This window comes from Oncorhynchus tshawytscha, linkage group LG18 (genome assembly GCF_018296145.1).
Source record: "Oncorhynchus tshawytscha isolate Ot180627B linkage group LG18, Otsh_v2.0, whole genome shotgun sequence".
Taxonomy (NCBI): domain Eukaryota; kingdom Metazoa; phylum Chordata; class Actinopteri; order Salmoniformes; family Salmonidae; genus Oncorhynchus; species Oncorhynchus tshawytscha.
In genome coordinates this window covers 10,198,361-10,223,335 of record NC_056446.1, presented here as the reverse complement: position 1 = coordinate 10,223,335, position 24,975 = coordinate 10,198,361, and the positions used below count along the sequence as shown (strand labels likewise).

Here is a 24,975-nt window from a genome sequence, read left to right as displayed (position 1 = left end):
ACACTGTACAGCCTCAAAACATGGTTAAAACTATACTTTTTATATCATGGATGGTCAGTCCATGCATCCATAGCGCTGTCTATGAATTTGAGAGTGGTTACATTTCTACAGTCCCATCCATCCCTTAGCTTTTTTTTTTTAGCAAAACCGGGGCAGGGATGCAGCGCTGTTCTTTTTTCAATGAAGGATTCTAGCTTTAACTTTGATTGCTTTTAGTAACCAACAACTTTCAATTGCGTTTTGAGAACGTTGATTGAATATGTTATAAATGTCCACAAAAGTTACAGGTGAGTGTCGGTGTCTCTTATAAGTGGTTGTTGCATTGCAACTTTGTAACAAGCAAGTGTTATATTGCTTTTTGTAGGGGAGATATTAAGTATAATCTTTAAATCCATAGAAATTTTGATTTGATGAGAGGAAATTATGTGCCAAATGCGAGGAGTGTTTATTTATGTTTACTTTAAAGTACACGTGCGCACTGAACAGAGCTCCTTTAGGTATAGGTCGGTAGGCTACTAAGGAGCTCGCTATTTTCTGTTGTTGAGAACCAAAGCTCAACTGTCATCTTATATGATTCCACAAATACAGTACTTTTATCTAAAAACAGCACATTCCTTTTCGCTTTTAGGCTTTATGAAACCCATGTCACACACTTAGCTCCTTTGAATAGTGCCAAAATATAACCATGGCAGTGTGTTTCAAAAGGTGTTATGAACCCCTACCCCTGTCCTGTCTGTCATATATGACAAAATAAATTCCTCAAATTCCCAATGCATCACCATGCAGAGTTGATTCTATTGTAGACTGCACGCTTTTCCATTCTGATAGAGATCATTAAACTTATGGAGGCAGGGTGACATCTCAGTGTGAAAGTCAGAGACACACTTCTATTGCCTTAAATATAACTCAGGCTGATTATATTCATTCCAATGGAAATACATGCTGTGGAAAAAAATGCCCTCAAGTGTAATTCCAGCAACACTGAACCAGGGAAAGCCTTGCTTATGCCCTTACGGTAAAAACAATATTGGTTATAAACTATGGGATTGTGATAGACATGACAGCATCTATCACTTTGCTTCTTTCCTTACAATATAAGCCTACTGTAGTCCCAGTTAAATTATGGGATTATGTTTGATGTGACAGCATCTGATCTGTAGGATTTCTACCAGGACAAACAAATGGCACCCCATTCCCTTTATAGTCCCTTACTTTTGACCAGAGTCCTGGGGCCCTGGTCAAAAGTAGTGCACTATACAGATGTAGGATCATAACTTGATCACCCTGTTTGCAGGAGAACTTTCCTGCAATTCATGGAATGTAACACTTGCAGTGTATTTGACTTTTAAAAAGGCTTCTGAAGTTAATTTCCACTTAGACATTTCAGACTTGATTACCCCTTATGAAAAATGTATCAACCCCTACCAAAACTTCCATTAATTATAATCCACATAATAATTCCAATTTCATGTTGTGGCAGGATTATTTTCCTTCTGTGGAAAACTGGCTCAAATTAAGATCCTACATCTGTATATGGAATAGGGTACCATATAGGATGCAACCAAGCATTGGCCATTGTGTCAGAATTAACGGCATGTATTCATATTCATTGCCATGTGTCGTTAAACTATGAATGATAACAGCAGGATACGCTTGACCTGAAAACAGGTCATCACATTAGGAAGAGTGGATCGTCAGAGACCATGAATTAGCATTCAGTCAGGAGATGACAATGAAGGAAGCTATCTTTATTTAGAGTACTGCTGCTGTCATGAATTGAAAAAGTGTTTTGGACCGATGAAAGGAGCCAAGCCATCAAGCTAATGTGTTGCATAACATTTACATATTGTACATCTTGAGTCAGTCTCTATATCTGCCTAAGGAGCCAAGCTAGAGAGAGTCCCTATGAGCTGAACAGCCAATGCACAATAAACAAAGATGCACGACTTGTTTATTAAAATGGGTGGTATATAGGGCTGTTTAAAAAGTACTGTGTTTGTACACAAAATCTCTGCCTCCCGTATCTACTGATCATGGTAGAATTGAGCTCTGTTCTGTCAATAGGCGATTAACAATGCAGCCCAACTCCACAAAACCCTCTGCTTTGTTCTGTTATTACTGACCGTACCCATCCCTTTTAGAGTGGGGACAATGAATGGCCAATCAGTAATTCCAGACAATAAAGGGGGTGACTGAACAAGAGCTCTGCTACAAAGGTCCGCAGCATCATGCTGTGAGCGGGGTCAAAAGGTTACGGCAGGAACTCATCAGCCATGCTTGTCTGTATTTAACAGGCATCTGCTCTGAGCTAAGATTCATCCTGCAGGAACTTGCTATGCTTCTATGTACAGTGCATTCAGAAAGTATTCAGACCCCTTGACTTTTTCCACATTTTGTTACGTTACAGCCTCATTCTAAAATGGATTCATTGAAAGTTGTTCCTCATCAATCTACACACAATACACCATAATGGCAATGCGAAAACAGGTTTTTAGAATAAAATAAAAAAACAGAAATACCTTATATATACAGAAATATTCAGACCCTTTGCTATGAGACTCAACATCCTTGAGATGTTTCTACAGCTTGATTGTAGTCCACCTGTGGTAGATTTAATTGATTGGATATGATTTGGAAAGACACACACCTGGCTATATAAGGTCCTACAGCTGACAGTGCATGTCAGAGCAAAAACCAAGTCATGAGGTTGAAGGAATAGTCCGTAGAGTTCAGAGACAGGATTGTGTCAAGGCACAGATCTGGGGAAGGGTACCAAAACATTTCTGCAACAGTGAAGGTCATCAAGAACACAGTGGCCTACATCATTCTTAAATGGAAGAAGTTTGGAACCACCAAGACTCTTTCTAGCGCTGGCCGCCCGGGAAAGCTGAGCAATCGGGGGAGAGGGGCCTTAGTCAGGGAGGTGACCAAGAACCCAATGGTCACTCTGACATTGGGACAACCTTCCAGAAGGACAACCATCTTTGCAGCACTCCACCAATCAGACCTTAATGGTAGAGTGGCCAGGCGGAAGCCACTCCTAAGTCAAAGGCACATGACAGCCTGCTTGGAGTTTTCCAAAAGGCACCTAAAGGACTCAGACCATGAGAAAAAATATTCTCTGTTCTGATGAAACCAAGATTGAACTCTTTGACCTGAATGCCAAGCTTCACATCTAGAGGAAACCTGGCACCATCTCTACAGTGAAGCATGGTGGTGGCAGCATCATGCTGTGGGGATGTTTTTCAGCAGCAGGGACTGGGAGACTAGTCAGGATAGAGGGAAAGATGAACGGAACAAAGTACAGAGAGATCCTTGATGAAAACCTGCTCCAGAGCCCTCAGGACCTCAGACTGGGGGCAAAGGTTTACCTTCCAACAGGACAACAACCTTAAGTACACAGCCAAGACAGTGCAGGACTGGCTTCGGGACAAGTCTCTGAATGTCCTGGAGTGGCCCAGCCAGAGCCCGGACTTGAACCCGATCGAAGAGAGACCTGAAAATAGCTGTGCAGTGACGCTCCCCATCCAACCTGACAGAGAGGATCTGCAGAGAAGAATGGGAGAAACTCCCCAAATACAGGTGTGCCTAGCTTGTAGCGTCATACCCAAGAAGATTCAAGGCTGTAATCGCTGCTAAAGGTGCTTCAACAAAGTACTGAGTAAAGGGTCTGAATACTTATTGTAAATGTTATATTTCCATTTTTTATTTTTAATACATTAGCAAACATGTATAAAACACTGTTTTTTCTTTGTCATTATGGGGTATTGTGTGTGAGGAAGAAAAAGGCTGTAACATAACAAAATGTGGAAAAGTCAAGGGGTCTGAATACTTTACAAATGCACTGTATCTTAACTATACTATAAATACAGTATAATATCATTACATTTCAACACACTTAATTGTTTTTTCAGTATTTTAGTATACTATAAATATGCTACCGTCATACTTCAACACACTTATTAAGAGTGTACTTAAAATGTATTGTTTTTCAGTCTCTAAGTATACTATATGTTCACTATCATGAAACTTAAACACACTCATTAAAACTGTACTTCAATTTCAAACGCTTAATATTAATGTAGTATATTAATTTAAAATACACTTGGAGTTGTTTATAACTTAAAGCATTGGTTTTGTTTTATGAAACTCTGCTTATGAGTGATCAAATATACTATAAGTCTACAGTGTCTTGCAAAGGTATTCATACCCCTTGTATTTCTTCAAATTGTATTGTGTTACAAACTGGGATTAACAATTAATTCAAAATACTCTGTAATGTTAAAGTGGAAGACAAAAAAAAAGAAAAAAGAAAATGGATAACTAAAATATAGTCATTCATAAGTATTCAGACCCTTTGTTTAGGCAATCCTAAATTAGTTCAGGAGTGAAATTTGCCTTCACAAATCACATAATATGTCTCATGGACTCGGTGCGAAATAATAGGGGCTGACATGATTTTTTTCATGCCTAACCCCTTCCTCTGTCCCCCATACATGCTAAATATTTAAGGTCCCTCGGTCAAGGATTGAATTTCAAGCACAGGTTCAACTACAAAGACCAGGGAGCCTTTTGAAAGCATCATAAAATGGCAGTGATTGGTATATCGGTAACAACATCAAGTCAGACATTGAATGTCTCTTTCAGCATGGTCAAGTTAATACTTATGCTGTGAATCATGTATTAAACCACCCTGACACATCAAATATATAGTCATCCTTCTGAACTGAGCTGCAGGACAGGAATGAAACTGCTCAGGGATGTTACCATGAGGCCATTGGTGATTGGAAAACAGTTAGAGAGTTCAATGGCTGTGATGGGAGAAAACTGAAGATGGATCAACAAAATTGTAGGGACTCCACAATAATGATTTAAATGACAGAGTGAAAATAATAATACAAATATTTCAGAATCAAAAATATTCCAAAACATGCATATTCTATGCAACAAGGCACTAAAGTAATACTGCAAAACACTTTTGGGCTTAAATGCAAAGCCTTATGTTTGGGGCTAATCCATCACAACACATCACTGAGTAATTGCCGCTTTATTTTCAAGCATGGTGGTGGCTGCATCATGTATGGGTATGCTTGACAAATGGGAGTTTTTCAGGATGAAAAGAAACAGGATGGAGATAAGCACAGGCAAATTCCTAGAGGAAAACCTGGTTCAGTCTGCTTTACAACAGACACTGGGAGAGGAACTCACCTTTCAGCAGGACAACAATAATAAGGACAATAACCTACAACACAAGGCCAAATATACACTGGAGTTGCTTACCAAGAAGGCAGTGAATGTTCCTGAGTGGCCAAGTTACAGTTTTGACTTAAATCTGCTTAAACCTGAAAATCTATGGCAAGATTTGAAAATTGCTGTCTAGCAATGATCCCAAACATATTGACGGAGCTTGAATGATTCTGAAAATAATAAAGGGCTAATATTGCACAATCCAGGTGTGTAAAGCTTACCCAAGAAGACTCAATATACATAAAATATACATAAAATGTACTTAAGGTGTATTCAAAGTATATATTTGTTGCTCTTTATGTAATATACAAAAAATATACTTAAGTACAAAAAAAGTGTCCCAATATTTCTGTTTGGGGAGGACGACGAGCATGCAGATGAGCTTCCTTGAGACAGTTTCTGGCAGTTTGTGAAGAAATTATTTGGTTGTGCAAACCCACAGTTTCATCAGCTGTCCGGGTAGCTGGTCTCATATGATGCTGCAGGTGAAGAAGCCAGATGTGGAGGTCCTGGGCTGGCGTGTTTACATTGTGAGGTTGTGAGGCCGCTTGGACGTTCTGCCAAATTGAGACGGCTTATGGTAGAGAAATGAACATCAAATTCTCTGGCAACAGCTCTGGTGGACATTCCTGAAGTCAGCATGCCAACTGCACGGTCCCTCAAAACTTGAGACATCTGTGGCATTGTGTTGTGTGACAAAACTACACATTTTAGAGTGGCCTTTTGTTGTCCCAGCACAAGGCGCACCTGTGTAATGATCATGCCGTTTAATCAGCTTCTTGATATGCCACAACTGTCAGGTGGATGGATTATCTTGGCAAAGGAGAAATGCTCACTAAAAGGGATGTCAACAAATGTATGCACAACATTTGAGAGAAATAAGCTTTTAGTGTGTATGGAACTTTTCTGGGATCTTTTGTTCCCACTCATGAAACATGGGACTAACAATTTGCATGTTGCATTTATATATATTTTCTAGTATTAGATCAACACAAATAAGATTACATAGACAGGGGGGCGAAATCCTAGATCAGCACTCATATTCTGAGAGGCTTGATACACACGCCACTGATCTGAGCTCAGATCTTACCTACCATCAGGCCTCAAGCTGTTGTGATCCCTGTGGAAAACGTGCTGAACGATCCTTGAACTGGTCCCGTAGCTCCTGTTCAGTGTTTACAATGTTTTTTTTCCTGTTATGGCAAAAAGGATTGCCGTCCTCAATCTTTGGCTGTGGCTCAGTTTGTTTACACCACCAGCCAGACAACAGCAGCAGGTTCCTTCATGAAAGGAACCTGCATGGACACACGAGTAGAGTTTGCTGGCCGAATGTACTTACAGTAGCACCTCTGAACAGAGTGCCAGCTGTCGTTTGCAAACCGAGTGCAAATCGATTCGACATGGGAAAATGTTGTCAGTCAGACGTCCACCAGCTGGTTGGAGATGAACAGCAGCTGAACGGCAGATCAACATTCAGTGCGGTGTGTGTGTGGTCCCTAAGGTGTCTCTACATTGAAATACTTTCTATTTGAATTGGCATACCTTCACATGCGTGTAAATAGGGAGACATCATTTTGTGTAGCTCTCTTGCGGGTATTTGGCCCCAGCAGTTAGGTAGCTATAAACACATAAATAAACAGAGCATACTATAATAATAACAGATAACTGATTGACTGTGAGCAGTAAAAAATGATATGTTGTAATATCCTTTTCCCCTATGAGAAGAACTTTGAAAACACACAACTCACATACACTAGCAGTAAATATACTGCACTAGTGTTCAGGCAAGTCCGCATTTTCCCCCGCTCTTCTGACAGGTGTGATTACAGAGGAAGATTGTGACTGATAGTAAATCAAGATTTAAGACTTTAGATGTAGGTAATGGAACTCCCAATTCTGTTACTGACTGAAGAAAGTGTCTGATAAGTTGCAAAAGTTTGAAATAAGGGTTATCAAGCGGTTATCCTTATTTTATTAGATCCACCCATAACACAAAATGTAGCTGCACTTTAGTATCTTTCATTTTGGCATGACACAATGCCACAATGTCTTGCATTAAACTTGGGTTCTTCCACAGCCACAGGACAGGAGCATCCAGTTTATGTACTTGTTTATGAGGGAGGAGGACGACTCCTTGGAGCAAGTCTCAAATGGCACCGTCGTCCCTATATAGTGCACCACTTATGATTAGAGCTCTATAAGCCCTGGTCAAAAGTAGTGCGCTATATAGGGAATAGAGTGCCATTTGCGACATATACCAAGTTTCATCTTGGCGACACCTCAGTCTGTGTCATAAGACTCTTTCACCTCACCACCCTCTGCCATTGGCTAAGCTTATCAGGAGTGACACCAAGCTTATTTTTACGGGTCCACCCACTACCACAGTCCAAAAGGGTGACATGTCACATGCAGTACCAGTCAAAATGTTGGACACACCTACTCATTCAAGGGTTTTTCTTTATTTGTACTATTTTCTACATTGTAGAATAATAGTGAAAACATTAAAACTATGACATAACACATATGGAATCATGTAGTAACCAAAAAAGTGTTAAACAAATCAAAATATATTTTATATTTGAGATTCTTCAAAGTAGCCACCCTTTGCCTTGATGACAGCTTTGCACACTCTTGGCATTCTCTCAACCAGCCTCATGAGGTAGTCACTTGGAATGCATTTCAATTAACAGGTGTGCCTTGTTAAAAGTTCATTTGTGAAATGTTGTTCCTTCTAAATGCGTTTGAGCCAATCAGTTGTGTTGTGACAAGGTAGGGGTGGTATACAGAAGATAGTCCTATTTAGTAAAAGACCTAGTCCATATTATGGCAAGAACAGCTTAAATAACCAAAGAAAAATTACAGTCCATCATTACTTTAAGGCATGAAGGTCAGTCAATACGGAAAATTTCAAGTGCAGTCGAAGAAATCGTCAAGCGCAATGATGAAACTGTCTCTCGTGAGGACTGCCACAGGAAAGGAAGACCCAGAGTTACACCTGGTGCAGAGGATAAGTTCATTAGAGTTGCCAGCCTCAGAAATTGCAGCCCAAATAAATGCTTCACAGAGTTCAAGTAACAGACACATCTCAACATCAACAGAGGAGACTGCGTGAATCAGGCCTTCATGGTCGAATTGCTGCAAAGAAACCACCACTAAAGGACACTAATAAGAAGAAGAGACTTGCTTGGGCCATGAAACACTAGCAATGCTTTTCTGATGACACTGTCAGTGGTTTATTTATAATTCAGGGCACACTTACCTAGCATGGCTACCACAGCATTCTGCAGTGATACGCCATCCCATCTGGTTTGCGCTTAGTGGGACTATCATTTATTTTTCAACAGGACAATGACCCAACACACCTCCAGGCTGTGTAAGGGCTATTTGACAAAGAAGGAGAATGATGAAGTGCTGCAACAGGTGACTGGCCTCCACAATCACACAACCACAACCCAATTGAGATGGTTTGGAATGAGTTGAACCACAGAGTGAAGGAAAAACAAGTGCTCAGCATATGTGGGAACTCCTTCAAGACTGTTGGAAAAGCATTCCTGTCACGCTCTGACCATAGAGAGCTGTTTATTCTCTGTTGGTTGGGGCGTGATAGTGACTAGGGTGGGTCATCTAGGTGATTAATGGTTTATGTTGGCCTGGTATGTTTCCCAATCAGAGACTGTTTATCGTTGTCTCTGATTGGGGATCATATTTAGGCAACCATTTCCTCATTGTTCTTTGTGGGATCTTGTCTACAGATAGTTGCCTGTGTGCACACCAGTAACTTCATGTTTCTTTTGTGCTTATTTGTTTTTGTTTGGTGAGTTTCTATTAATTAAAATATGTGGAACTCTATGCACGCTGTGTCTTGGTCCAGTCATTTCGACAAGCGTGACAATTCCAGGCGAAGCTTGTTGAGAGAATGCCAGTGTGTGTAAAGCTGTCATCAAGGCAAAGGGGGGCTACTTTGAAGAATCAAAAATATATTTTGATTTGTTTTACACTTTTTTGGTTACCACATGATTCCATATGTGTTATTTGATTATTCTATAACGTAGAAAATAGTGCAAATAAAGAAACACCCTTGAATGAGTAGGTGTGTCCAAACTTTTGACTGGTACTGTACATATACTTGCTTGTTGCATTTATGTGGGACCAGCCCCCCAATGACTGATTTCTGTGAACAATGAACCTATACGGCCTTGTAGTTTAAACTGATTAATGGCATAACACCAGCGCTTCGTCAATGTATTTTGATTGAAACAAGGAAGATTGGCAGGTTAGGATAGGCAGCTGCATTTCAGGTGTTCTGAATGAGTTATTGGAATGACGCTTATGAGTTATTGGAATGACGCTTACAAAAGCCTACAGGTCTTGATACGATTACGTTATCACTATGCCGTGCACACCAATGGTTGGCCACAACATTATCACTATACAGTACACCATAATGGTTGGCCACAACATTATCACTACACAGTACACACTAAGGGTTGACCACAACATTATCACTACACAGTACACACTAATGGTTGGCCACAACATTATCACTACACAATACACACTATTGGGGGCCAGAACTGACTCATCCAGAACAGCACATCCTGTTTTAGCCTACATGTTACCACTAGTTTCTCTGACGTACACTATCACCCGTGGGAACATAGATAGAGGAGGCGGTTACTCATTTGATATTATTATCACTATCATGACTCACTATTATGTCTCATAACTTTTCAGATTAGCGGGGCTTGGAAACTTTCTCTCCATTGTCTCCATCCAGTTCATGTCTGTCAGAAGTGTTTCCATGGGAAGAAAAATTATATTAATTAACCCTGCTACTTAGAGCCATGTATTAACCCTTTGCTGGTCCCCAACGTTTGGAGAGATCTGTGAAGACTAGGCACTGCCACCAGTTGTGCTAAACTCCATACATTCAAAGATCACAGGATAGGCTACTGTACCAATTCTGGATTTTTTCCCCCCAGAATACGCACACACACAACAACACCGTATTTTGTTTAAGTTCAGCACAATTGTTTTGTCTGGTCAAGGAAATCCTTTGTTTGAGATAAGGTGTGTTCCTGTGTTTCCTCTTTCGTTCCCTGTCTGAATGGCCAGTGTGTGTGAGAGATGGATGGGAGTGGCAGAGACAGCGTTGAGTCTATGAATAGTTTCAATGCTTTCAAACCACTCTCTCTTCCTTTCGATTCATGACCACCACCCCTGTTCTATTGTGAGGGGTGAAGTAAACATTCTGCCTCTGGAATGCAGGTCCAAACTCCACTCATTCATGCCCTGTCCACCCCAGCCAGCACAACACATGCCTTTTGTGTGCTGTGATGAACAAGCCAGAGGCCGCTTTCACTTCAGTTCAGTGTAATGTCCAATCTGCCAAACCTACAGTGCTCCTGAATTACTACGAACACATTGACTCTCCAATTCACAGAGAGTCTATGCTGGACCACTGCTACACGTCTTTTCGACACAGGTATAAAGCCATCTCCCGTCCTCCTTTTTGGCAAATCTGACCATGATTCCATTTTGCTCCTTCCCGCCTACAAAACAAAGATTCAATAGGGAAGTTTCGGTATTCAGGTCTGTACGACTGTTTTGATCACGTGGACTTGAATACGTTCCAGGTCGCCTCTCGGGATAAAATCAATCAATGTGCAGTCACCGGATTGATAAAAAAATTCATAGATTATGTGATACCTAATAAAAAAACAGTGGATTGATGGCAGGGAAGCTGAAGGAGAAAGATGCTGCTTATGAACATGGCAAGGTGACCGGAGACAATAGCATGGTTAGACAGATTTCCTCTTCGTCTGAAGAGCAGTAAGGATCGGACCAAGATGCAGCGTGGTAAGTGTCCATAACTTTAATCAAAGAAAGCACTGAACACTGAATACAAAAATGACAAAAGAAATGTGAAGAAACGAAACCGAAACAGTACCGTGTGGCGATAAACACTGACACGGAAACAAACACCCACAAACCAACAGTGAAACCCAGGCTACCTAAGTATGATTCTCAATCAGAGACAACTAACAACACCTGCCTCTGATTGAGAACCATACTGGGCCGAAACAGAAACCAAACATAGACTGCCCACCCCAACTCACGCCCTGACCATACTAAATAAAGACAAAACAAAGGAAATAAAGGTCAGAACGTGACAAGCATGACCTAGGCAGATCAATCAAGATGGCAAAACACAAGTATAGGGACAAAGTGGAGAAGCAATTCAGTGGGTCGGATACGAGTCATATGTGGCAAGGGCTTATAACGATCGCGGATTACTAAAAGAAAGCCAGCCACGTCGTGGACACCAACGCCGCCCTACCGGACGAGCTAAACACCCTTTTCTCACGGTTCAAGCAGAACGACTGAGCTGCTGAGGAGAGCCTCTGACGTCAACGAGGGCTACGTGCTAACAGTCTCCACGGAGGATGCATGTAAGTCATTCAAACGTGTTAACCCCTCGCAAGGCTCTGGCCCAGATGACAGCTCCTTCGCCACTGACCCTTAGCTGAATGCCCCTTTGGGTGCACACTGCCTGCCCTCCAGGACACCTACAAGAAGGCCAAGTATATCATCAGGGACCTCGGACACCTGAGCCACAGCTTGTTCTCCGCTGAAGCTTGTGTGCGTCGTAGAGCTCTTGTCTGTATCCTCTCGTGTGTAGAAAAAAAAGGCAGCTTTCACAAGCCCCATGTTACGGAATATTTATATTGGCAGAAAGAGGGGATTGAGCTGCAGTCTCTTGCATAAACACGCATCAAAATGATGTCACCGTGTGACGCACCGGTGCATCAATCGACTCTATTAATGAACACACAATTAGCCACGCCATACTTGGTTCAAACATTTGAACTCACAACACATCATGGTATATACATCCTTTTTAATTGATAGTTTACCTTAAAAGGAAAGTGACACACTTGAGGAGGAAATCACCGAAGTTCTGGATGAAGCTACATGGGTTTTGTTTGTTTTTATCTTGCTGAAAAATGATGAACTGGATATTTCTGTGGAATGCGATTGCAGCCTGAGCCCTCTCCAAGGGTTTACTGACCTCAATGATGTTCTCAGTAACTCACTTTTTCTTTGCAGAAATCTCCCTAATCAGGTGATCTAAAGGTCAATACTCGTAGAGACCGCATGGGTGATGTTGGCTTTCATTGTTAGTGCTGTAAGGGTCTATTTTCTTTATCACTACACAGTTGAGTGTATTGTTGAAGACTCCTTTATATCAGTGCTACTGTATTAAAATGATATTACATTCCGAGACACTCATCAAGTTCTCATTAGAGTTATCCGAAGGTTCTGTCTCAACTTGGAGACATTTGGGGAATCTTGAAATTCTGTCAATAAAGCTCTTAAAACAATGCTCTTACACATGTCTGTTGTTACTGGATAGAGCTGGGGGTGTGTTATAGAGTTGAACTGAGGACATGTTAGCCCTGTTGGCTGCATCCCAAATGGCACACTATTTTATATAGAGCATTCCTTTTGATGGGCTCTCATCACTCTAAAGGGAATAGGGTGCCATTTGGGGTGCAACCAACGGGGCTAACATGTCTACAGTTCAACTCTATAACATACCCCTAGCTCTATCCAGTAACAACAGACACATGTAAGAGCATTGTGTGTTATCAATAGCAGGTGATGGGCTGTGTAGCATGACAATGGCTGGTGGTCTCTGGCTGTTCAGAGAGATTACTGCCCTCATCAGGTATCTGAAACGCTATCCTACATGCTAGTTATCCCTTAATCACGACCCTTATGGGAAACATATGAACCCTCAGACCAAGAAACCCAAACATCAATCAAACTTTCTTCAAAACAGACCCAAAGTGAACAGTCAACACGGTCAGTACACCCAAGTTGATGGAATTAATGACCTTGGTCAAATGTCTTTTGGAGGTGGAAAATGTAATTTTCTCCACTTATTGCAACTGGTTGTTTACAACTTAATTAGAACAGTAAAAAAGTCATAGCCATGTACACAGTCTGATATACCATGGCTTTCAACCAATCACGATTCAGGGATCAAACCATCCAGTTTATAATTGTAAATAAATCAGTGTTTTTTGCACATGTGCATAACTATAGATAAATCCGACAGGAGTTTGAGTGATGAAAGTTGAAAGTTGGACAGCAGATCTCTAAATCTCTGTACAAGAAACACTTGGACAAACTTTTTTTTCAACCCTCTAAAAAATAAAATAAGTAAAAAATAATAATAAAAAAAAAACATTTGGACAAACTTTAAAAAAAAAGTATTGTTAGGTTGTTTTCTGGCAATGGTGAAGTTATTATGTGCCAGATGTTAAGACAACAAACTGTTATAAATGGCCTATTTGGGAGATTAATTTGTTATTTCAATAGACATAGGCTACTGACTAAAATATAATCTGGGTTTATAATTGCAATTATAATAATATAATTTAGTTGCAATTTTTCCATGGTTTGCTGATCTAGTCCCCTATAGCCCCTGATAGGTTAACATCTAATTTCTGGGAAAAGTCCACAGTGAAATTGACATCAAATGTGGAGAATAATACATTTGCGATAGATCTGTGACCGTGATCCCAATTGATAACTTCCAATGTAATTGGCAATACACTGAAGGCAACACAGGTAGGCTACACAAATGCCACAAATTGATTTGCAATGACCCCCGCGATATCGTCATGTCAACATATTGTAACGACCCTGGGTTTATAAGCGCTGAAATCGACCTTGCTGCACGAACATGCTTTTGCGGCACAGTCGATAGTGCGCGGACCTCGGGCAAGAAGGTCGGGGGTTCGAGACCTGCTCCCTGCTGTTTCATTACAATATTGTATTAAATGGTAGGCTACAGTAACATACAATGGCATAGAAATGAATAGCCTACTTTGATGGCCCACTGATGCAAATGTATCATTCTCCACATTTCATGTCAGTTTTATTGTGGAATTTTTCCCACATCAAATTTCCACTCGCGTAGCACTCGAGACCCAAGAACCGAGCATGCGTAAAAAACCTCGCTGGATACGGTTTTTCCCGTAACAAAAGTCAACATTAGAATGCAATTTACTTTAAACCACGTCTGAGCGAATTTATCTAAAGCCTCTAGTGTGCCAAACGTCATTTTACAGTGCCTTGTCGCTGTTATATCATTTCTAGCGCGTTAATATGTTTTATGGAAAAAGGGTTGGAAACACATGTCTCCAGAATCACAATCGAAATGGTCTATCTACAACCGGTAAAAAGTTGCCGTGCAACACGCAAACCAATTCCTTTCCAGTGCACTCCATACGATCGATCGAGTCGGGAAAGTCTGTGTGCGCGCTCAGGACTGATTTCTTTGAACAATAACATGACTACAACCTCATCTGCAATATGTCAAACTACCGCAAATAAAGCACAAGCTACACGCTGTTTATATGTTTTGTATTTTGCAACTTTCTCACTATCTATTACCAGAGTGTGCATCTGCCTGGCAGTGTTTCATGTTACAAATCAGGTTGTGGGGGACTCAAGATACATGCAAACAAGTCTGAGGCGTTGGGTAATGGGCAGGTTTGTTTCACGTTCTGGCTGTTTTTTCTTGTGTTTTGTGTGCACTGGGCAAGTAGGCATGATCATAATCCATAACCAACCCTCCAGTAAATCGTGATGAACTCACTTACAAAACTCTGTTTTGGACAAGACTGACTTTATTACCAAAATGATCCTACTTAAACTTTGAAGTCAATTTTGACACTAGAATTAATGTTTCTGACTCATGCCGATGCCACATAGGCTGTTTAAAACCAGAGAAGTTGGTTCTATGGGGCAAATTCTACTTTCTGTGGGGTGTGGCCAATTCAAATTCATGTTTTGAATTGAATTAAATTCCCGGAAATCTGAATTGGACTCAACCCTGGCCTGACATCTTGCTTTCCCTTTGCCCTCCTAGAACTCCTTTCCTCTCTCACTGTCATCCTTTGATTTCTTTAAGTATACACCAAGGGCTTTCTTCTCCCTTAATCCTGTCACTAGAAAGTGGTCAACAAGGTCTCATACTACTGGCCCACCTACAGTACATCTCCACCCTTTGGCACAGGGGATAATTCAATTGTCCAAGCATTTAGAATGTGCATTTAATCAAATATTTACAACCTCTATCCCCACAGAAGGTCAAAACACTTAGAAACATGACTTTGTGTACATATTAACCAGAGTATTTTATTGTAACGACATACAGTCATTAGCTTGTGCTAACACAAAGGTGGCAGGAGGCAACACATTAATGGCTAGTTAAGAGGGGTCTCTGTAAACTATGGGTGTGTGGCCCAAATGGCACCCTATTCCCTACATAGTGCACTCATTTTTACCAGAGCTCTGTGCCCCTGGGGTGTAATCATTAGTCCAAACAGTTGAACTAGTGTTTCTATTGGACAAATTAATGTAGGTCCTGCCCCGTTTGGTTCTGGTTGCTTATATGGAATCAGTGTAATGAATATAATATACCCCTGGTCAAAAGTAGTGCACTACATAGGGAATAAGGTGCCATTTGGGACATAGTGTCAGAGTGAGCCATCTGTCATGTAGCACGGCTTTCCAAGCCAACATGAGCCATGGAATTTAATGGCGACATATGGCGACAGTTGCTTTTTTGTTGACTATTTACAACAAACATGTCCATTTTGGGGACCAGTTGCTGATGCCGTTTGGGCCAGAAGGTCTGAACAACAGATGAGAGCACACTATGTGATAGAATAGCCACTGGTCTTAACCGCTGCTATGTGCAATGTGTGGAATTCTGGGTGGCTAGATGTGTCATCAACGGTGGTCAGAGATCAGTTTCATTCTGGTTCTTGCTAGACAGTGCTATCCTGAGAAATGCCTGAGTGATGGACTTGTATTGACTCACTATCAATGTTTCCTTCTTTGGCACGTGTGTGGTATCTCAGTCACAATCCGTCTCCGTCTCTCTTTCCCAGGCCTGGACGACAGCCTACAGCAGTATGTCCCGTACTTTGAGCGGGAGAAGATTGACGGGGAGCAGCTGTTGAAGATCTCCCACCAGGATCTCCTAGAGCTGGGGATGACCAGGATCGGACACCAGGAACTGGTGCTGGAGGCTGTCGACCTGCTCTGTGCTCTGGTTAGTGATCTAAAATGTCCAATATCCAATCAGAGGATAACGTTTAGTCACCCTTTGGATAGTCCCCTAGGCGTATCCTGTATATGATTTAGGCGTATCCTGTATATGATTATGCAGATGCTCAAACTATCAACAAGTTTCATATCCAAGCATCCAATATCTGTGCATCACGTAGTTTGATCATGGTTTGATCCCGTCAATTTTTCATTGCCATGTCCCAAATGGCAGTGCAATAATCTATAAATCACTCTAAAAGTTAAGTGGGCATTAGCACAAAGGGTCACATTGTGATAACATTCATGCTACTCTGATGTTGAATGATTCTGGTGGAGAGGTCGTTTTTCTAAGACATGATGTGATTGTGCAGTAGGTAGTCCTACTGGGTCAAGGGGTTGCTTCTGGTGCATATGATAGTATAGTTAAGATACTAATAGTGAGTTGGTTAGTGGATTATGCCACAGCCTTCGTATCAAGTGGCTTGCTTGACATTTTTAGGGGAGTATCTTGAAATATCATCTTGTTTTCGAGGGGTCTTGAATAAACAGTAAACAAAAGCAAACAAACCCCTTGTTGTGCCCTCAGGCAGAGGGATAGTTATCTAGCAAGCAGTCAGCTCAGCTTGAGCGAGTCTAAGCGGCCCATAGATGACAGAAGCTGGCATTGGTCAGGAAACAGGGATTAGGGAGGAATGTCCGGTCAGATGCCTCTCTCTCGCTCTCTCACTCACTCTCTCCCTTAATATTTCTTTCTCCATATCTTTCTCTCTCTGCCCCACCTCCCCGTCTCTCTCTCTCTATCTATCCCTCTATCTATCCCTCTAACTATCCCTCTATCTATCCCTCCCTCTCTCTTTCTCCATCATTCTCTCTGTCTCTCTCTCTGCACCATGCACGCATGCTTTCTCTCTATCCCGCTCTCTCTCATAACCCCTTCTCTCTTTTTCTCTACCCTCCCTGGGCAAATGACTGGTTCCAGAACAGAGGAGGGATGGTGACTGTCGATTATGAACACAAACAATGCCCACAGAGTGTCTCTCTCCTCCTCTCTCTGTCTCTCTCTCTCTCCACCCCATCCCTCTCTCTTTATTCACCCAACCTTCCTCTGTCTGTCTCTCTGTCTGTCTGTCTGTCTATCTGTCTCTAGCCCTCAACCCCCTCTCTCTCTCTAGCCCTCAACCCCTCCTCCTCTCTCTCTCTCTCTCTCTCTCTCTCTCTCTCTCTCTCTCTCTCCCCCATCCCTCTCTCTTTATTCACCCCACCTTCCTCTCTCTATCTCTCTCAGTGTGCTGATGTAAGAATTATACACTGTGCTGGGTTGGATTTTCATGCCCGGATGGAAAAGCGGTGTGCTAGCCTGGTCGCCCCAGATCTGTTTGCGCTATCTTTTCAACTCCTATTGGCTATACACAAACAGATCTGCCCTGACCAGGCTAGAAAACCATGTGCTGTATGCTAGTGCTTCATTCTCTGAACTAGGTTCAGTGTGATGTGTGCGACACAGTGCCCCTCTGTGGGAAATTGAAAAAGGAGAGTACAGTATAATCCGTGCTTTACTTCATTGTGAAGTCTGTGTGAATAGGGTCTGGCCCACAGGCTAGAGAATGGGGCCTGATACCTCCTAGTGTGAGAATTTACTAACTCAATAGTAGGACAGAGAGTAACCGACTGGCACAGGGCAACTGACTGGGGCCGGAACAGAAGAGTGACTGTCAATTATGAACACAAACAATGGCCACAAAGAAAGTGTGTGTGTGTCTCTCTACAGTGTGCTAGTCCAGTGTTTTTTTTAGTTCTGCTATTTCAGCCCTCAGTTGTTCAATGAACCTACAGTTCCATAAGTTTACCTTACTGTACATTTTTGTTTGGTCCCATCAATCCCCCAGCATTCTGCAGTGTCAGATCTTTCCCTTTTCCCATTTTGTGGCCTCATGGTCCATCCGTGATCCATAAGATGGGTGAAATGCTTTGGTGGTAGTGTGCCGGATCTTGTTATCTTTTAAGAGAGGTTTGGTGAGGAAATGAACTGGGATCTTGAACATGTCCAACGTAAGATGGAATAGATACTGTCTGCCCATTATATAGAAGTAAGAGAGAGGGCTTGCTTGGTGGGTTGCATCCCAAATGGCACCGTATTCCCTACAGAGCACATTGCATTTGACCCTCATCCTATGGGCCATGGTAAAAAGTGGTGCACTATGAAGGGAATAATGTTCTATTTGGGATGTAACATGGGACTCTCTGGGCAGAGCTTTATTTTCTCAGGGAGAAATCTCCTGGTGCTCAGGAAACAGATGTGACTTCACCCCCCCACCTGTCTCACACACACACACGTCCCTTTCAGGAAAAGCCATTGCACCATTGTTCCTGCGGTTTCCGTCCGGTGGTGTCAGATAATTCGCTCCACCCCCAGCCTCACCTCTCCACTGCATCCAAAATGGCACCCTATTCGCTACATAGAGCACTACCTTTGACCAGACCCTGAGTCAAAGGTAGTCCACTTGGGAATAGAATGCTATTTGGGACGCAGACCTCCTCTCCAACTGTGTCCCATTCATCGGAACCGCTGTACATCTCAGAGTCGACAGAACACTTTCTCCTTTTCCTCCCTCTCTCACACGCTCTCTTCCTAGCTTACTTCCCTCTCCCTTTTCCCCTGTTCAGTGCCTGGACAGGAACAGGCATTCCGTTAGCTGCAGATGTTTTCATTGCTTCTATGCTTCAGGATAGGAACAAACGCGCTGAACAGCTGTTTAGCTGGAGGCTTGTGTGTGTGTGTGTGTGTGTGTGTGTGTGTGTGTGTGTGTGTGTGTGTGTGTGTGTGTGTGTGTGTGTGTGTGTGTGTGTGTGTGTGTGCGTGTGTGTGTGTGTTTGGTGATCATGTTAATTATTATCAGAGATTGGAGCGTTTGATCTCAATCAGACCTTGATGACTGGCTGTTGGGCTCTCCCATCCTATAATTCTTTGCACTTAAATAAGGCTGTGATCCAGTGGGCCAGTGATCTTCAGGTGTTAGCCTGCTATAAATCCTTAGAGCTGTGTTTAGACATCATAACATCCTGGAAGATCAAACAGTGTAAGCGTTTAAGTATATTGTTGGTGGAAGCGGCGATCATCATTCTTTCTATTTTTTTCAATCTTTTCCTTGTTCACACACACACACACTTTCTCACAGAACACACTGGTGATTTGAGGTAATTGAGGTAGACGTGGTGGGGAATATGTTGTAGTCAGATGATGGGCCATGCACAGGCTGCCATGGTGACTGGTCCTGAGGAATGTAGGAGGACTTATTAGTTTGGAATATGCACGCTATTCTGTCTGTAGTGCACTACTTCAAATAATGAAACATTGTAAAATCATCCACACAACTGGACCGTTTTGTGTTTTGGGAGCATATCTTTTGTGATGTCCCCACAATGTTCCCACCAGACTGTTCCCACAACGTAAATAAACATTCAGGGAATCTTTAAAGAACAGACATAATGTGTTCTGGGAACGTTCCTGCAACATCAGGTGAAGGTTTTTTGCACCCTAAATGAAACATTGTGGAATCAGATTATAGGTGTTCTAGGAACGTCCAGGCGAAGGTTTTATGCAAACATTCTATAATCATCAACACGAATGGACAGTTTTTTGTTGTTGTAAGAACATTTGCCGCAACCTGGTTTGCTGGGATGAGACTCTGGCCAAGAGTAGTGCACTATAGATGGAACAGGGTGCCATTTGGGACACGGTCAATGTTTGCTGAACCCAAGCCGTGTGGTTTTCAACGGAATTGATAACAGCACAAATGATCATCATGCTAATGACAGTTTTTTTATGCGACTATGCGTGAACTGAATCAAAATACCTGAGTGTATTTTTCATCTATGATTGTTGTGTTATGAGAATATTTCCACACATTTTACAGGACATTTTAGTCACTTAGCAGATGCTCTTATCCAGAACGACTCAATTAGGGTAAACAATACGACCACATATCCCCGTCATTAAAACTAAGAACATTCTTTCAGAACTACGGGGTGGAGACAGACAACCTGAAGACTCTGGTGGGTCGTATGAGAGCGGCGTCCAACAACCTCCAGAACTCAGCGTCTGAGCGCAGGAAGAACCCGTCGTACGAGAGGCAAAACTCCCACAAACCCCCCAACGACTTCCTCACTGCCGTGGTGGAGCTAATCGGAGCCGCCAAGAGTCTGCTGGCCTGGCTGGACAGGTAGACGCAACAGACACACACACACATCCATGCACACACACGCTTGCAAACACACACAGGTAAGCATGCACACACACACACACATGCATGTGCGCACACACACAGACACGCTTAGCATTTCACCAGGAACGAAGGCGTTCTATTAGGCTCTATTAGTGCCTGTGTTAACATACTTGTTATCTTGTTAAAGTCCTGACTCAAGGAAGGTTTTTACTGTCTGCTAGTCAAAACAGAGTGAAGTAATGCAGGGTTCGACATCAGGTATATTTCCTGTGCTCGTATCAGCTTGAGACACACTCCATAGGATCTCAGCTGCGAAATAAAACATCTGTAATGACAGATCACAGCAGTTATGATCAGTAACCCCTCAAAACACGTGAGGGTGTGTAGTGCAGCCCACGTACACAACGAGCAAAAGCACTTCTCATCAGATCAACAACAATAATTGCAAATCAATCACATACCTGGGTTGTTATTGTTGTTTAAATGCTTTTTTTTCATGCGCCTGTCACATAGCAACACTCCTGAATGATTATACAGAATATACAGATACACTATACAGAATTGTCATATCCACTTCCAGATTTGCACCTGGTATTGTTAGCCGTGTTTGTAACACCTACTGTTGGGTGTTACTATACTATTTCCATTGTTTACTTGAACGTCTCTAACCATCCTGTCTTTTCTCTGGTATGGCTGACTGATTGTTATGTTTGTACACGCGTTGAGAGGATTCCAATGTGTTACTTGTTTTAAGTTTACTGTGTGGTGTTTGACTGTGGTTAGGGCTCTGGCTGTCATGAAATGTTTTCAGCCGGAGATTGTCAAGCAAATAACTGCCAAGCAGATAACTGCCAAGCAAATAACTGTCAAGCAAATAACTGCCAAGCAAATAACTGCCAAGCAGATAACTGCCAAGCAAATAACTGCCAAGCAGATAACTGCCAAGCAGATAACTGCCAAGCAAATAACTGCCAAGCAGATAACTGCCAAGCAAATAACTGCCAAGCAAATAACTGCCAAGCAAATAACTGCCAAGCGGATAACTGCCAAGCAGATAACTGCCAAGCATATAACTGCCAATCAAATAACTGCCAAGCAAATAACTGCCAAGCAAATAACTGCCAAGCAAATAACTGCCAAGCAAATAACTGTCAAGCAGATAACTGCCAAGCAAATAACTGCCAAGCAAATAACTGCCAAGCAGATAACTGCCAAGCAGATAACTGCCAAGCAGATAACTGACAAGCAAATAACTGCCAAGCAAATAACTGCCAAGCAAATAACTGCCAAGCGGATAACTGCCAAGCAGATAACTGCCAAGCATATAACTGCCGGTCTCACTGTCATTGACCATAAAAGAACATAAACATGTTTAGCATCTCCTGGCTTCCACGCATAGCCTACAAGCCACTAAAGCAAGAGTTTTGGAACGTTACATTTTTAAAAAAGTCTAATAAATCCATGTAATATAGCCTACACCTTCACAATAAATCCATGTAATATAGCCTACACCTTCACAATAAATCCATGTAATATAGCCTACACCTTCACAATAAATCCATGTAATATAGCCTACACCTTCACAATAAATCCATGTAATATAGCCTACACCTTCACAATAAATCCATGTAATATAGCCTACACCTTCACAATAAATCCATGTAATATAGCCTACACCTTCACAATAAATCCATGTAATATAGCCTACACCTTCACAATAAATCCATGTAATATAGCCTACACCTTCACAATAAATCCATGTAATATAGCCTACACCTTCACAATAAATCCATGTAATATAGCCTACACCTTCACAATAAATCCATGTAATATAGCCTACACCTTCACAATAAATCCATGTAATATAGCCTACACCTTCACAATAAATCCATGTAATATAGCCTACACCTTCACAATAAATCCATGATTTATTTTTAGATAGACTACAGTTTTTTTTGGACCTATTTCAGAAGAACAGAATAGCATACTCTGAGTTGTCCTTATGTTCGGCCCTGATATTGCTATGCCATATGGCTGTGGGCTACACTAGTTCATTTAGCAGACAAAATTGGCTTAGAATTCCGTGTCATAATTTGTAAAAATTTTATAGTATGAAGAATACAATTGAACAAAGCTGAATAAAATAGATATTTTCTCCAAAAGATTTCCAGGGAAGTGCGCACATGCGGCTATTCTGTGTTGATAGGCTAACAAAGAAATATAGAAGTATAGAAGTCCTCCTATATGCTTAATTTTGAGTTATTTATGCAACTTAATTGTGATACAAACTTTGGGCTATATATTTCGATTTTTCAAAGATTCCAAGGCTGAATGATGCGACTCTAATTATGATTATTTTTTTAAGTCACATGAAAGGCATTGGGTCTGCTTTGTTTCTTTTGCAGGCTGCAAATTTCGTCAGTGTCTCATTCACAATTTGACAAGCACTTGATCATCTTCTCACCAGGCCTTGAATTTCCTGAATTTCCCAGCGGCATCCCCTTGTCTGACCGTAGCCCCATAAAAGAATTCATGCCTTTTGCGGCTAAAATGGCCTTTGTGCCCGTGGGCTGAATATAATAATTATAATTCCCTTCTTCCGGCTGCCGTGCCTCGAAGCACCTCTCACTCATATAGCTCTCTCAGATATCAAACTGCTCTTCATGTGATCGGGTCATTCTCACAGGCATCTCAGCTAAGAAGTAGGCTACAAGTGAAGACAGACACTTCGGGGATGCAAATTCCGAGGTGCATTTTGAAGATGTTAGATGAGCTGTCAACATCTAGCCTACTTTCTGTCAGTCAACAAGAAGAGTGGGCCTAACGAACAGCAAACGCAATAGCCTATGTCAATCTACTATCCCCCAGAGGTCAACTTGTCCTTCTGTGCAATTAATAAATATTTCAAACATAGTCTGGGACAGTTGTAGGATGGGATAGATCCCAAATTAATATAACCACTCACATTAAAATGTTTTAAAGCAATGAGGCTGATGCAACAGATCAGAACGTTTAGCTTAAAAGGTTGATAAACTATTTGGCTATTTCTTCACATGAAAAGCGCAGCAATGCGCACATGGCTGTACGCTGTAAGCGCGTAACAATTAGCGAGAAAACACTGTTCTCAAAAGTGACCACAAATGCAATTTTGCGTGTAATGCTTTATTATAAAGATGCATTTTTATGGTGAAAATCTGACAGCATTTTAGGATCAAGCATAAATTGTCAGGCCTCCCGGGTGGCGCAGTGTTCTGAGGCTAGCTGTTCCACCAGAGATTCTGGGTTCGAGCCCAGGCTCTGTTGTAGCCGGTCGCGACCGGGAGGCCCATGGGGCAGCGCACAATTGGCCCAGCGACATCCGGGTTAGGGAGGGTTTGGCCGGCAGGGATATCCTTGTCTCATCATGCACTAGCAACTCCTGTGTCGAGCCGGGCGCAGTGCACGCTGACCAGGTCGCCAGGTGTATGGTGTCTCCTCCGACACAGTGGTGCGGCTGGCTTCCGGGATGGATGTGCATTGTGTCAAGAAGCAGTGCGGCTAGGTTGGGTTGTGTTTCGGAGGACGCTTGGCTCTCGACCTCCGCCTCTCCAGAGTCCGTACGGGAGATGCAGCGATGAGACAAGACTGTAACTACCAATTGGGGAGATGGAAAAAAAGCATAAATTGTCTCTTAGGCTCTACACCGGTTGTAAAGCGGATTAATATGCTTAATTTTTGTTGTTGTTGATTTACTGCACACGCTAGGCATCATTCACAAGTGATAATACATCATTCACAAGTGATAATATTGGCTAATATTGTCACCCATCAGACTATTCTTAATTTAATTTTGCCTTTACAAATACTAAATAATATAAATGTATGTGTGCAATTAGTTTTGATTTGTCTCGAAACAGGGGCAGGGGGAAAAAATATGGTTGATGCACTTTTTTAGCAAATGGAGGATGCTTTTCCCATGGTTAATGTTCATGCCAGGTAGACTATACTCCTGTTGTAAAGCATAGCAATTAGGAAAGTTGATAAATAAATATAGCAGGCCTAGCCTATAGAAAGCTGATGGATTGATTGAAAACAAATGCATTGATGTCAGAGTGATTAGACGGACAATAGAGTGCTGAGTACCAGGCAGTTAGCAAGTTTGGTAGGCCACTAATGACCATCAGCAGCATTTAAAAATATATATATATTTCACCTGTATTTAACCAGGTAGGCAAGTTGAGAGCAAGTTCTCATTTACAATTGCGACCTGACCAAGATAAAGGAAAGCAGTTCGACACATACAACAACACAGAGTTACACATGGAGTAAAACAAACATACAGTCAATAATACAGTAGAAAAATAAGTCTATATACGATGTGAGCAAATGAGGT

The 24,975-nt window shown here is 41.8% G+C and overlaps 1 protein-coding gene across 1 annotated transcript in view; it reads left to right on the top strand.

Annotated features, from left to right (window-relative positions):
- LOC112217467 (connector enhancer of kinase suppressor of ras 3) overlaps positions 1 to 24,975 on the top strand; it is a 41,650-nt gene that overhangs the window by 616 nt on the left and 16,059 nt on the right. The window contains exons 2-3 of the mRNA XM_024377766.2: positions 16,221 to 16,384; positions 20,398 to 20,600. Coding sequence (XP_024233534.1) covers positions 16,221 to 16,384; positions 20,398 to 20,600 — 367 coding nt within the window. The remainder of the gene's footprint in view (positions 1 to 16,220; positions 16,385 to 20,397; positions 20,601 to 24,975) is intronic.